The following is a 14,162-nucleotide window of genomic DNA, read 5'->3' as shown; positions in this document are numbered from 1 at the left end:
TGGTAACATTATGAGAATTATTTAATATCAATGCCAATTATAAATCACTAGTACATCATTCTTTCAACACTTATTTACTAAAAAAAACTATAAACTTCCTTATATAATTCATCACATTCCATGGTTTAGTAGAAGCGAGAATATTTTCATAAATTAAATATACACAATATGCAATAATATATATATATATATATATATATATATATATATATATATTCATATGCATATAAAATATTTTAATTAAAATTGTGATAGTTTGAGATGCTATCAAACCTTTCATTATGTCTCGGCTAGCATAAATTCTCATCGAATATTCCACATAATTCATCAATTAATTATCTTACATAATACATTATGTTAATTACATCTATCTTTACAAAATATATCACAACAAAATGTCATGTGTTCTGATTAATCTTCTATATTTGATTTTTATATACTTTTAAACTTCTGACCAATGCCTATTTCATATATAGTTTCTCGTAATACATTTAAGTCATCAAAAGGATAAAGTAAGCAAAAAATTGAATAAAAAATGTTGCTGATGAAGAATAATAATTTAAAATTAAATTCAAACGAAATATTTATCACACTGGTTTTGTTACAATCAATGTTAGTTCACATTTACAGTTACTGTTTCATAATATATGCAAACAGTTTTTGTAACTGTTACGTATTGCTATTCTGACTTTTTGAAAATTACATTTTACAATTATTCCATCTTAAAATCTATATTACGTATATGCTTATATGTTTAAACTTAAAAATAGTTATGTATTATATTAACATTTTAAATATGTACATATATATTAGCTTTTTTAAATTTATAATATACTCTTATAATATCATATTTACATGTAGGGCATATATGTATGTATATTTAGATGTATATACATATATATATATATATATATATATATATATACTTACAAATTGAATAATAGTAATAGTAATTGGATTCGTTTTTTGTCATTTTCTGTTGCACATATCGAGAAATAATTTTTACCAGAATTGTATCGTATAGTCTAATACAAGTTAATATAGGTGTAAAATATATAATAATATTATAGTTTAGTCGATAGATAGTTAAATATTGATATGTCGAGTAATTGAAATAAGTGATATGTCTTCGTATTGTCAGCTTTATAAAATAAATACTATTTTTCTAATCATTGAACTACAGTTTATATAAGTTGTGAATAGCTACAGCGAGAACTTGGATTAAATGATTAGTTTGAAATCCATTAATTGATCAAACATTATAAGTATATCGAATATAAGTTCTGTACGATATTTGTGAAGTACTCAGTTCTCTTATTGATGAAACTCAGAGAACTTAATAAAGTTTAGTCATTTAATTAGGAAAACGATTAGGCCAAATGCGTTAATTTTAAAATTTATATAGAAGTACCCAAATATTATCTCGTCAGCAGAGTTCTATTTTTTATAATTGTTACATAAATTATTTTAGGACCAGGTTGTATTTTTTTATAATTGTTAGAAAAAGTATTTAGGCCAATGTGTGTTAATTTGAAAATAAATTCAACAGTATTTGAAAGGTTTACAGTGCGCTGGTCAGAAAAATCGCCTTTTTGTAATTGTCATGAGATTTTAAAAGATATATTAGATATAAATTAGGCCGATATATTTGAATTTATATATTTTTTCAGCAAGATTCATAATGCTTCTCAGTAGAAAAAATAGATTATTTTATAACATTTTTAATAAAATTTTAACAAATCAGTTGGAAAAGGCCTTAGGCCAGTTAACTGATATTTTCTTTGCTTGCCAGTGCAGTCTATTACTTAAATGAAAGCAATGCAGAAAATATTCTCGGGTTATTATAGCCTGGTTACAATAAGTTGCATACTTTTACGAAAAATCCAGTTTCGCCATATATTTATATTTGTTTATTGGTCAATTAATGTCGTTTGTGTATTCATTTTATTTTTATTTACCGATTGTCCCAGTTAGTTCCTTTATGAATTGCGCAATAAATGGAAACGAATAACAATAAACGATGATGATAATATTTTTATTATGATTATTCCTCGAGTCGTTACTTTTTTATGCATGAAGCTATTTATGAACGATCGATCGATCCCCATTTGAATTTATTGGAGAGATGTAGAACGATATACATATTTTTTACTGGAATATATATATATATATATATATATATATATATTTATATATATTCGATTAGTAATTTTTGCATAATTACAAATTGTGTAAAATATTTCTATCTACTTAGATCGTTTTTAATTTTCTTAAATTATAATTTTGGGATTTTCGAATATTGGCGTTTAAAACGTTGACAATTCATAATTAAAATTTTTAATAATAATATTGCAAAAAATAAAAAATATAATTTCAAAAAAAAATCCAAATCTGATATCTCAAAACATTCGAAAATATGAGGTGCTTTCGATTTCGATTTCGGTTCTTCAACATTGTATATTCAAATTCTTTGTGGTGCAAAGTCTGTGTATTCTAAAGTTTGAGAATCTGTGGATAGTGGAATCCTAGTGATTTCAAAATGAAAATTATCAAAAACTAAAATTTCAAATCCAAAATTTTGGAAATCTAAAATTCCAAATATGAATTGCCAATATTGTCAACAGCCACATTTAGTACAGATGTTCGCATCATTCGAGTTTCTAAAACTTGAGAGCTCTAAATTTTGTGTTTTTCTTCTTATGTAACTCCTTATGGTTCGCTGTATAACCTAACACAGTTCATCTGGACTTCCGAGCTCGCAGTCGAGTGCATCTGTATCTGATCCCCAGTCCTCCTGAAGCCCTCATTAGCGCCCCCGTAATCGAGATCGGTAGTCCCGCCGCGTCTAACGCAGCAGGCGAACAAAAAGCAAGACCTGATCGTCTTTTTGAAGGCAACCCTGAATTCTCGATTAAAATAAGCGTAGATTATCGGGTTCAGGGCCGAATTGAAATAGCCGACCCAGAAGACGGCGGCTACCACCCATTGAGGGCAATAGCAGTCGTTGCCGCAGAGGGAAGTTATTACATACCTGGGGAGAAGAGTAAAAAAGTGATGCATGGTTGAATTACTATAGTTAGATGAGTTCTTAAAACTATTCGAAGTTTAAAATTTTCTTCTATCCAATTTTTTTTATGAATTTCAAAAACTTCAAGTTCAAAATAGGCTTCAAATGCAAGAATTTCAAAAATAGTGTTTTAAGGGGCACAACTAGTGTAACCGCCTAAAAAAAAGGTGATTTTTGGGAATTTATATTAAAAAAACTACTATATCAATCATTTCAAAATTTTAGGAATATATTTATACATGTTTTAAGAATACATAGTAAAATTTTTGATTATAAATTTCAATTATATGTGTGTGCGTGTGTTCATGTATGTATTTTGTAACATAACAAGACTTTCAAAAATAGTGTTTTAAGGGGCACAACTAGTGTAACCGCCTAAAAAATAGGTGATTTTTGGGAATTTATAATAAAAAAACTACTACATCAATCATTTCAAAATTTTAGGAATATATTTATACATGTTTTAAGAATACATAGTAAAATTTTTGAAGAAAAAAATTAAATATTTTTGAAGTTATCGTTGATCTCCAAAGGCACGACAAAAAAAGGCCCTTAACTGCTGCAGTGATTCCGGCCCTCTACGTGGATGAATTAAAAAAAAAAATCTCGTTAAACTAGATAATATTGTCTGTAAAATGAACTACGATGAAGAAAAAAAATCAAAAATTGACAAAATGACGGCGTTTTAGAAAAAAACGAATTTTACCCAAAATTTTGGTCCTTTTTGGACTGCCAAAATTCGATTTTTGATCCGATCAAAAAATCGATAGTTCATTTTACGGAGAACTATATATAAAACATGTAAAAAAAAATTGATAGTGATCGGATCATTTGTTTTTGAGTAATCGCTGCAGCAAATTCGGAAAATGCTGTTTCGAGAAAAACGCGTTTAAAGATTAAATGATCGTTATACTATATACTATATATATACTTTTTAAATGGCTGTAACTCAAAAACTAATTAAGATATCGATTTAAAATTTTGGTATGTTATTTTTAAAGATATAACCTATCGAAATATGGAAAAATTTAAAATTCGATTTTTTGGATATTTCACACTAGTTGTGCCCCTTAAAACCTAGAATCACAAAATCCAAACTTCCTAAATTTAGTGTCCCAAAATCGATGTCTTTGAAATACAATATCTTACTATTCAAATTCTCTAAATCCATCCCTTTAAAATCTCAAGTTTCAGTATTTACAATTTGACGATCACAACATTCACGAATACAAGAATCTACCAAATTCCACAAGTATAATATTTATCATTTATATAAAACTAAAAATTCGATCCAGGATTATCACATTCTTTTATCTACTTACCACAAGAAAAAGGGTAACCAGCAAGCAAGAAAGGCGGACATGATGATGCCCAAAGTCCTGGCCGCCTTCCTCTCCCTTCGCATCTTATTGCTGGCGATCGGCTCCAGATGAACGCTGTCGCGACCTCTCATCACCCCGTCCACGGAAATGCCGTTGATTTGGAGGTGTTTATCGAGAAGCAGCGCCGCCACTTTGCTCCTGAATAAAAGAGAACGGATAAAAACCAAGATACTCAAAAAATGAGAATATAAACATATGTGTACAATGTACTGTGATGAATATTAATCATTAGATCGCGGAGGAAACCTTAGTAGATTCAACCATAACAAATATTCAAATATAACAAATATATGTACAGTGTACATAGATATTGTTCTGTACATTACGTAACTAATCTATGTGATATCGCCAATATTTGTTATGGTTGATACTATAGTATACTATAGTCTGATATAATAAATAAATGCAATTATTTAATGCAAATGCAATTAATGCAAATAAAAATTATAATTTTTCCTGCGATTGATATTACATTTATTTATTATATCAGAGCGTTAAAACTATTTGTAAATAATACATTTTTAAAAAATATACTAAACTAAATCACCTAGAACTTTGTCTGATATGCTAGAATAGCTCAGTGAACACATAGAGGAGAATAAATATTCTGGACTCTACCATGCACTTGTTATCTTGAAATTTGTTCTGATTCGATTTAATTGGAACTTTTTTATAAATGATATATATATATATATATATGTGTGTGTGTGTGTCATTTAAAATCACTTCGGCCAAAAAGCCCGCGAGCTTTCTACTCTAACAATCGATTCAAGTTGACTTTAGGCGAAAGCCGAATGAATAATTTATTCGTCGCCTATTTTATATTCTTCTCCCATCTGAAAGGCTTTTAATTAAGTTCGATAATTTATCCATGAGAGAGATAAAGTCACTGATTCGGAATTCGTAATGCGAAAGTACTTGATTTATACTGAAAACCACGGATAAAAGAATATATTGATAATTGGTGAATGGCTCGATTGATTGTCAGTATTTGTCACACGAGTAATTGTACTGCAAAAGTTTATCATCATTTTCAGGAGATTGCCTTACGTTTTAATTGTGTTGTTAAGCTTTTCCGCCGCCGTTTCACTTTTCCGATAGTCAACCAGCGCAACGTTCAATTTCAGGTTGTCTCGCATTTGTTTTACGTAAATCCAGTTCTATGTAAAAATGAAGTCATAGATTTTAATTGCATTTTTTGAGTCTATAAATATTTTTAATGAACCCTTGAACAATATACATATTCATTGATCACAAAGCAAGTATTGCAAATTTCAGTAAACAATATACGCATATGCTGCATTTATGTTCTTAACTATGTAGTAATCACACTAATAATTTCCCTCATGATTATTTTTTTTGTAGTTATTTGGTCTATCCGACCCTTAACCTGACGGCAACGATTAGAAGAGGGTTGAGTGTGCAGACTGTCGGTTTCGATTTAAAAAACAAATAATTATTTATATTTTACTATATGATCTGACTTCTTGAAATTTTATATATATACGAGTATATATATATATATATATATATATGTATATATATATGTATATATATATTTATATATATTATATATATATATATATATATATGTATATATATATATATATATATATATATAAGTCTGATCATGCATACGATATGCATACCATCAACTATATTCTTTGGATTTACCGTAAAAGTGCATATACATCAACATATTTCTCACAAGGAGTGCATTTCATTCGAAAGAAGCCCTCGGGCTTATAATAATATCCATGTAAGAGACGGTATAGAGAGGCAGTTCCTTTTGAAGAAACACAATCGCTCCTCTTGCTTGTATTATACTAAAGAAAGGCTTTGATCGCTCATCAGCGAGGAAAACCCTAGCAATATATTTATTCAAGAGAGAAAAAACATGAATTTCTTTGTGTATATACACATACGTATATATTTATATATATACATACATACATGCACTGCACATTTACATATTCTACCCAAGAGGAAATATACTGGTGTATGAGTCGGAAACGTTTTGCATGTTCGAATATTCCTGAAGATATTTTTCGATATAGACGTACCGCTGGCAGAAAAACAAACACTGGAACATAATTGACAAACAAATAATAAATTAAATAAAGTGTGTTATATAAATAACACTTCGGTCGCATTTTTTTACAATCGAAACTGAAAGAATTGAAATAAAATTTGTTATGTATACTTAACGTCAATTAAATGCCATTATATTGAACAACTTAGCAGGACATCACTCTTTGTACAACAATCTTTTTATTGAGCTAATGTATCATTTTTCAAAGAGCGTGCTGCAACAACAAATTCTCAAATAAATAATTTGAATCAATACGATTTAATTATTAAGGTTGAAAATTAACTGTTCAGCAAGTTTATGTTTATTGGTTGTTTAAGGTATGCTTAACATTAAACCAAATATTTGAAAAAATCAAAGCATATATTTTTTACCATAAAAAATTCAAACCGTTTTGAATAACATTTCTACCGGCTCTTCGCCGCCTATCCGCTTCAATGGAGTGTCAGTTCGCAAAGTAACGAAGCCAGTCTCATCCTTTTCGCTTATTTCGAAATATCTACACATGCGAATATCCGGATATTCAGAGGATATATTCAATGGGAATTTCTGTTTCCGATAAACGAACCGGAATTATCCGTTTCTCGTTGAGAAAAAGAGGAATTTACTCGTTAAGTAAATTGCTTTTATTTATATTTTCGATTTTTGTATCGAGCACGCGAGGGGAGGGTATCGTTAATTTTGTCCAGTGAAGAAATTAATGTAAAATATAAATGATATATATATATATATATATATATATATATATAGTTTTATGCATAAGTATTTATTAATATTTTATGGAATACTACCTATATTTTATCATTTTAAACTAATTTTAAATACATAACTTAAATTGTATTTATTTGTGAATTTTTATTTGTAAAGAATTCGCAATGATAAAAGGATTCTTTTTCATTGTAATAACATTTAAATAGTAAAAACATTCAAAATTTTGAATGTCATTTATGATTTCTTTGCTTTGACGTCTTCGGTACAAACGTCCGGCTATCCGCACACTTGGATCATGGTGTTGCGCCGGGTTGAATGTCGGAAAGGTGGAATATCCGCGGAAAAGTATAATTATACAAGTGACATTTCTTTCGCTTACCGAATTGATTGGATTTTTTATATATGTATGTATCGCAAGAGAAAATATAACTAAACACACAAATAAATAAATGTACATATATATATATACATTTATATAGATATATTTGAATAGTCTTGAATATGAATATAATACATATATGTATTTGTACGTATGATATGTATTTCCGAAATTTAATATTAAAATCAAACTATTCCAATAACAAACATGTTATCAAATATCATTGTATACCTTTGTAATGTGTATAAAGCAATGCTCTGTATAAATCGTGGTACAAAAATTAATGAGATAACTTTTCTGTGCGAACAAGTTTGTTTTTAATCAACGCGCACGAATAAAACAAAGTTTCATATTTACAACGACTTTTTTGTCGTAAAATCGAAAACAAAGAATGGAGTTTTGATATATATATATATATATATATATATATATATATATATATATATATAAACAAATAATAAATTTATTCATAAAACAAACTTTCAATTGGTTAGTATGAAACAAGTACACACAGTCAGTGCTAAAATAAAAATGTATTATGTACTTTTACATCTGTCTCCAGCATTGACTTTTAATTTTCTTTGAAATGTCCGTCGCAAAGCAGACACGAGATTATTATATATTCACCTGTCCTTATATATAACAAATATATACATCATTCAAGATCTAAATTCAATTTATAAGATTCGACTATAATAATGTCTGTACGAGATTTGGAAATCTAATAATTTGTCTCGTGAACGAGATTGTAAATCCCAGAAGACGTGAGGAGAAACGTCTCCAGACGATAGATACGATGGAGACGCCCGCACTTTACTTTTGGATGGATTGTTTTGAGAGAAGACAAGACGTGACAGAGTTAATTATTTTAATTGTACACAGGTGGAGATGAAATATAATATAGAATATATATATATATATATATATATATATATATACTCACACACATCTTTATTGTTTTTGTCGTTGAAACATATTTGATACACATATAGCATTCAATTAGTCGAATTAAAAAATGAATGAATTAATTTTCTTTTTTTGTTTTGATACTTCGATATGTACCATCAAAGAGCACTTTTAACACTTATTATAGCAAAACTTAACTATTTATTCACCATGATCTTGTGAATAAATAATTATTGAAGGGCTATAATGTTATGAGATCATATGTATTTATCATATAATATTCCGTATTGAGTCTGTATACATGTTTGCATTAATTTTATTTTTTCATTAAAGTATAAAATAGATAATTATAAGATTTGCAAGTATTCCTCGAATATCCTAATCCTCAGCCATGAATATTTATAAAGACACATTTCCTTCCCAATTAATTCTTATTGTTCCCGGAGTCTCCGACGGAAATTTCTGGCGCTGAGAAAGAATAACAAAGACTTTTAGGAAAAATTAGGAAGCAAATTCAGGGGGAATATTCAAAATACAAAGACTAATAAATAATTCACAGTCAAAAGTTTGTGAAATTTAATTAAAATACACAGTAATAAACGGCATAAAACAACGACCACAAGAAACAAATATATCCTCCGGGCTCGATATGATTTTTAATGTGCAATTCAAAAGCACTTGGATAGAGTATTATAGGACATAGGTATGCAGCGACTTTAGAAACAACAACTCAATAATTTTTCAGGTTTTTAATGCATAATCCCGTTCATCATTAACATTTAAATTATTTGAACCTTGTTTATTTTTTCCGGAATTTAATATTTTCTTACAAATTTTTGACACTTGAGATTGTTTAGAACAATAATAAGGAAACATAAGCATTTATATATATATATATATATATATATATATATATATATATATATATATATATATTTCATTTGGGTAAGAACTCGCAAAAATGTTCTTACATGCTCAACATTATTAACGTCATGTTTTGCTAATTATATCTTATTAGCGCTTATATATTTTATATGTAATGTATTTGTATTTGTATCTATATATAAGAACTCAATAGTACAAAATGAGGTATAAATAACACAAAATAAGGTTTTAATAACATTGAAAAGTCGTATCAAAGTGAAAACCTTTACGCATTCTGGTCGACGGGCTCATTAAGGGAAGAGGCTCCTATACCAAATGCGAATACGTAAAAAAGCTCATGCGATATTATTAGTAAACAAGTTTACGAACGACTAATGAATCGTCGGGGAATTTTCCTCTAGACTACGCTATATTGAAATTTATGCGTTTCTAATTCCAACGACCAGATATTTTAGACAGAAGTAATTTTATAATCTAAATCCTTTGATTAGGCTTTATTACCATATTTTACTTTTAGAAGACACCTGCACCTGATCACATTGCCATGATCGACTAACATTGTCTATGGACTAAAGCTTCCATTACAATTTTGAGACATGAACTGGAAAAGATATAATAGACTGATATGGTGACAAATGAAGAATTGGAAGAGGAAAGGGTTCAACTGTCAGCAGAAAACATGGCAAAAATGATATTGGGCCCATATTAGGTGATAATACAATAGAAGGTTTAGCGAGAAATAGCTGGCAATTGAAAGCCGAGGCATGGAAGCAGAAGTTTGAAAAGTAGTAAAGGGGTTCTTTTACATGAACGTGTTTTTGGACAGAGCACCAACTTTACACACGCATTTATATATATATATATATACATACATATATATATATATATTTATCGCATTATATCATTTTTCCTCTGATGTACATATAGATTATAACGAAGTCAAAAAAAACGAAACGGAAAATCCCATCTCGATCGTCTACACCGTCTCTCATGAGTTGATTCAGGTGTTCTTAACTCGATATATATATTTTCGCAAACGGCAAAATAAAAATTCGCGAAAACCCGATCCAATTTATTGCACACTGCGAATAATCAACTTCAAAGTCAAAAGAGTTGGAAAATACATTCGAAGGTAATAGATAAAAGGGTAAGAATGAACTGCTGATAAGATTTGGTACTAACGATGCGTCTTGTAGAGATCTTTGAATAAGAACAATAAAATGTTTGATAATAATATCTTGTTTAACAATATCTTTTATAATTCAAAATTGCATGAAAAGGGTTTATAAGTCTCAGTGTTTGTGATCATAATATACACTTAGAGAAATCATTTACTTGAATTATAAGATTGTAGTTCAAAAGGTGCTTTAGGTGCAGAATTTGAATAAAATATAATTCAAAACGTTGTTAAAAACGTTATCGATTTTAGTATTTGTTTTTATAATAGACACTTTTGGGAATTATATTGTGGAAATGCGATTATTTGTAATTATAATTTCCATTTTTATGAATATTGTATTATAAAATATTTCTTTAGAAAAATAAAGTCAAATTTTCATTTGTCGTTTCGATCTCCAGTCTACTATGATGATCCTACAATATATTTAACTTACTAGGTTGTTACACAAATAATGCGACCTATAAATCCTGAAATAAGTCCCATAAAGTACGGTGTCTAACACGAGTGCGAATTTAATATTATATTTTATGGGAAAACCTATCAAGTTTAGTATTTGTTGTCCTAATAGATACGTTGATAAATAATATATTCGAAATGCAAGGTCGTTATACAAACGATGCGCCCTTCACTACTTATATATATTCCATGTCTATGTATATTTCACGGAAGGGTAATCAGTGACTGAATCAAATTAAATCAGATCAGGTCGCGTTGTTTGCTCAAGAAGCGACTTGAGGCACTCTTGAGTAAATAACAGGACTGATTTATATAAGATTAGCAGTGGCAGTGGTACGGAGAGCAGGAGGACTTAATATTATTTATGGTTATTTAATCGAATTAAAAGTTGCGTCTCCACCGGCAAACTAATCCGACAACTTAGATGGAGACGAAGAAAATTGCTTCTGGAACGATATATATATACACACACACACGCATATATATATATATATATATATATATATTAGATTCTGAAATATATATAATTATGAACAAATATATTTTCAGTTTCAAATATATAACTCAACATGGTTGTTATTTATATTAAATTTCAAGTTAATTTTTCAAATCAAATATAAAATGTATAATATTATATCATAAATGTTTCTTTTATACATGTCTTTTGTTTATTATTCGTGGTGTTGTTTTTTTTTAAATGTGTGTGTTTTTGCACTAGGAAGTACAGTGTGCACTTATTGTTAGTATGTCGATCTTGTTAATGCGGAACAAATAACTATTTTAAAATTTCTAGCCAAAATTATGGATGTTTCTAATTATAAGGTTTTATTTTATTTATCGTATAATTTAAAATAACCTAAAATATTTTTTCCTATTTTTAATATGGGCTGAAATAGGAGACCTTGTGCAGAAAGTAATGAAGTCGACAAGAATAATATCGATTTCATTGTAATCTATTATTAATAAAACTATTTATGGGTTCATTAGTATATATATATATATATATATATATATATATATATATTTGTGTATATGTATTATGACTGAATGATATTTCTGGCTGTAAGGATGAAAATCCTGAATTTTCAGTTTTGAATTTGTAATATTTGGTAATAAATAAAGGTTACTTATGATTTATTACAGATTTATAATAGTAACTTCATTAATGAAGATTAGAATACTTATGTGTTTCATTCTTAATGCCTAATGTGTGCGTGATATTGAATCGTTTCATCTCGATCGTTCCGTTTCGATCGAGGGAAAAGGGTCATTTTATCCATTTTATCCATTTTCCCTTGCCGTAAAGGTAGAGTTTTCTTTCCAGAAGGCACGGGTATGATCAATAATTCAAAAAAAGTTATCAGTTTATAAGGCCGAATGATATTTTTATGCTTTTGTGCGCGTAGGGAGTCAGGAATTTCATTTTTTTTTCCCTTCATACGGAACCCCCACGTAGGCTATTCGATTCAATTCACAGGCATACGTTTTTTGATCGGGGATGATAACACGTATCCACCTGTATATATATATATATATATATATATATATATGTATGTTGACTTTTTCATACTAATATATACAATTTATAATTAGACTCATAATGAACTTAAAATTATCGTCAATATTCTTCATTATTTAAATTTATAATGAACTTTATATATAAAATTTTGTGTTTTTTGAATGGCATATCGTTCCACTGTACTATGATGAATTTTATATTATAGGTACTCTCAGGGATCGACCAGTAGGTGCTAATCACTGTTCTGATGCCGAATGGCAGAGCACCGGAACGGACGGCAGGCGTTAGACATTCTCCGGGGCCTGTTTCGCCCAGAGTCTCACCAGCACCGGCACCAGTCAGCAAAGTGTGCAGAACGCCTTCTGCATAACAGGTATCGTATCGGAGAGAGAAAGCCAATAATTTATTAGAATATAAATAATAAAATTATTTCCACCCAAGTAATTACCGAATAAGCCGAATTTTGCGATGATCATTAGTAGTTTTTAATAGCTTGTTAAGCATATATCGAATGGTTGCAAAATAGAGTGGTGTTGAACATTTGATTTATTTATTTACATTTTGTTTGAACGTACTATCTGTTAGACATGAATAGTATAAGGGGGTATTCTAGTGTAGAAATTCAAAAAAATCATTTTTTTTATTTCATATTTTTAAAGTTAAACTATCTAAGAATATGGGTACAAGAAGGTTTTTGAAAATTTGAATTATTCTTGTAGATATAGACATTTTACTGACTCGGTCTCCATACTGGTTTGGCTTCACGCAAAACTTTAAATGCGTTTTTCTCAGAACAGACCTTTTCAGTACTGTTGACACGATTTATTGAGTTCTATTCGACCGATTCATTTGAAATGTTCAGAAAGTCTTGTTTATAGACCTATCTATTGCCTGAACTAGGATTATCCGCAAATTCCAATTTTTACTATTTTTAAAAAATTCGAGAGTCTCAAAAAAACAGTAAAAAAAATACTTTTTTTTCAAACAGTCGCCAATTTGTGAAAACACATTTTTTTTACTCATCGCTAGTTCAGGCGATTGCGACATCATTGTAGATTAATAATATTTCTATTTTTTGCATTTCCGATGGCTAGAATGGCATGTCAAGACTGAGGTGCCAATTTTTTGAGACCACCCACTTCATCAGCTTCCAGCTTTTACAATTTTCAACTTTTTTATTTTTTAATTTTTGTTTTGTATTTTAATAATATTAATAAACAAGTGGTAAAAAATGGATAGTAAAAGCATTAATTTATTTCTTTTACGACACTTTAAAAATGACCTAAAATTCATCGCTCTACTAGAATACTACCCTATACTAGAATAATAGTTTGGCAAATAAGTTTGTTTAACCAGTTTTTACTATAATAAGCAGATATTAAAATTTTATGCACGAGTAACAAACATTCATTTAATTTAAACCTCCTGAGTGTTTTTTTTTCAAAATTTAACCCTCATCTTTTGGTCAATGCACTGGACATCAGAATTTATTTGGTCATGGTTCCTTCAGCAAATTAACTTATTTTAATCTCTGGTATCCAAAAATCATATGTGCCTAAGTGACCTTAAAATCGATCCGCCCTAATAT

General features: G+C 28.9%; 1 protein-coding gene across 1 annotated transcript in view; it reads right to left on the bottom strand.

The window, feature by feature from the left end:
* Positions 1 to 2,709: 2,709 nt before the first annotated feature.
* The window catches only part of LOC113380964 (octopamine receptor beta-1R-like), a 28,972-nt gene continuing 17,519 nt past the window's right edge, over positions 2,710 to 14,162 (bottom strand). The window contains exons 3-4 of the mRNA XM_026619984.1: positions 4,390 to 4,587; positions 2,710 to 3,031 (exon numbers count right to left, since the gene is read on the bottom strand). Coding sequence (XP_026475769.1) covers positions 2,710 to 3,031; positions 4,390 to 4,587 — 520 coding nt within the window. The remainder of the gene's footprint in view (positions 3,032 to 4,389; positions 4,588 to 14,162) is intronic.

The sequence above is a fragment of the Ctenocephalides felis genome, unplaced genomic scaffold, assembly GCF_003426905.1.
Source record: "Ctenocephalides felis isolate EL2017-DRISC unplaced genomic scaffold, ASM342690v1 CF-g0.4_SCAFFOLD_00845, whole genome shotgun sequence".
NCBI classification, from domain to species: Eukaryota; Metazoa; Arthropoda; class Insecta; order Siphonaptera; family Pulicidae; genus Ctenocephalides; species Ctenocephalides felis.
The sequence above is the reverse complement of the archived record's forward strand: the minus strand, read 5'-3'. Positions and strand labels throughout refer to the sequence as shown.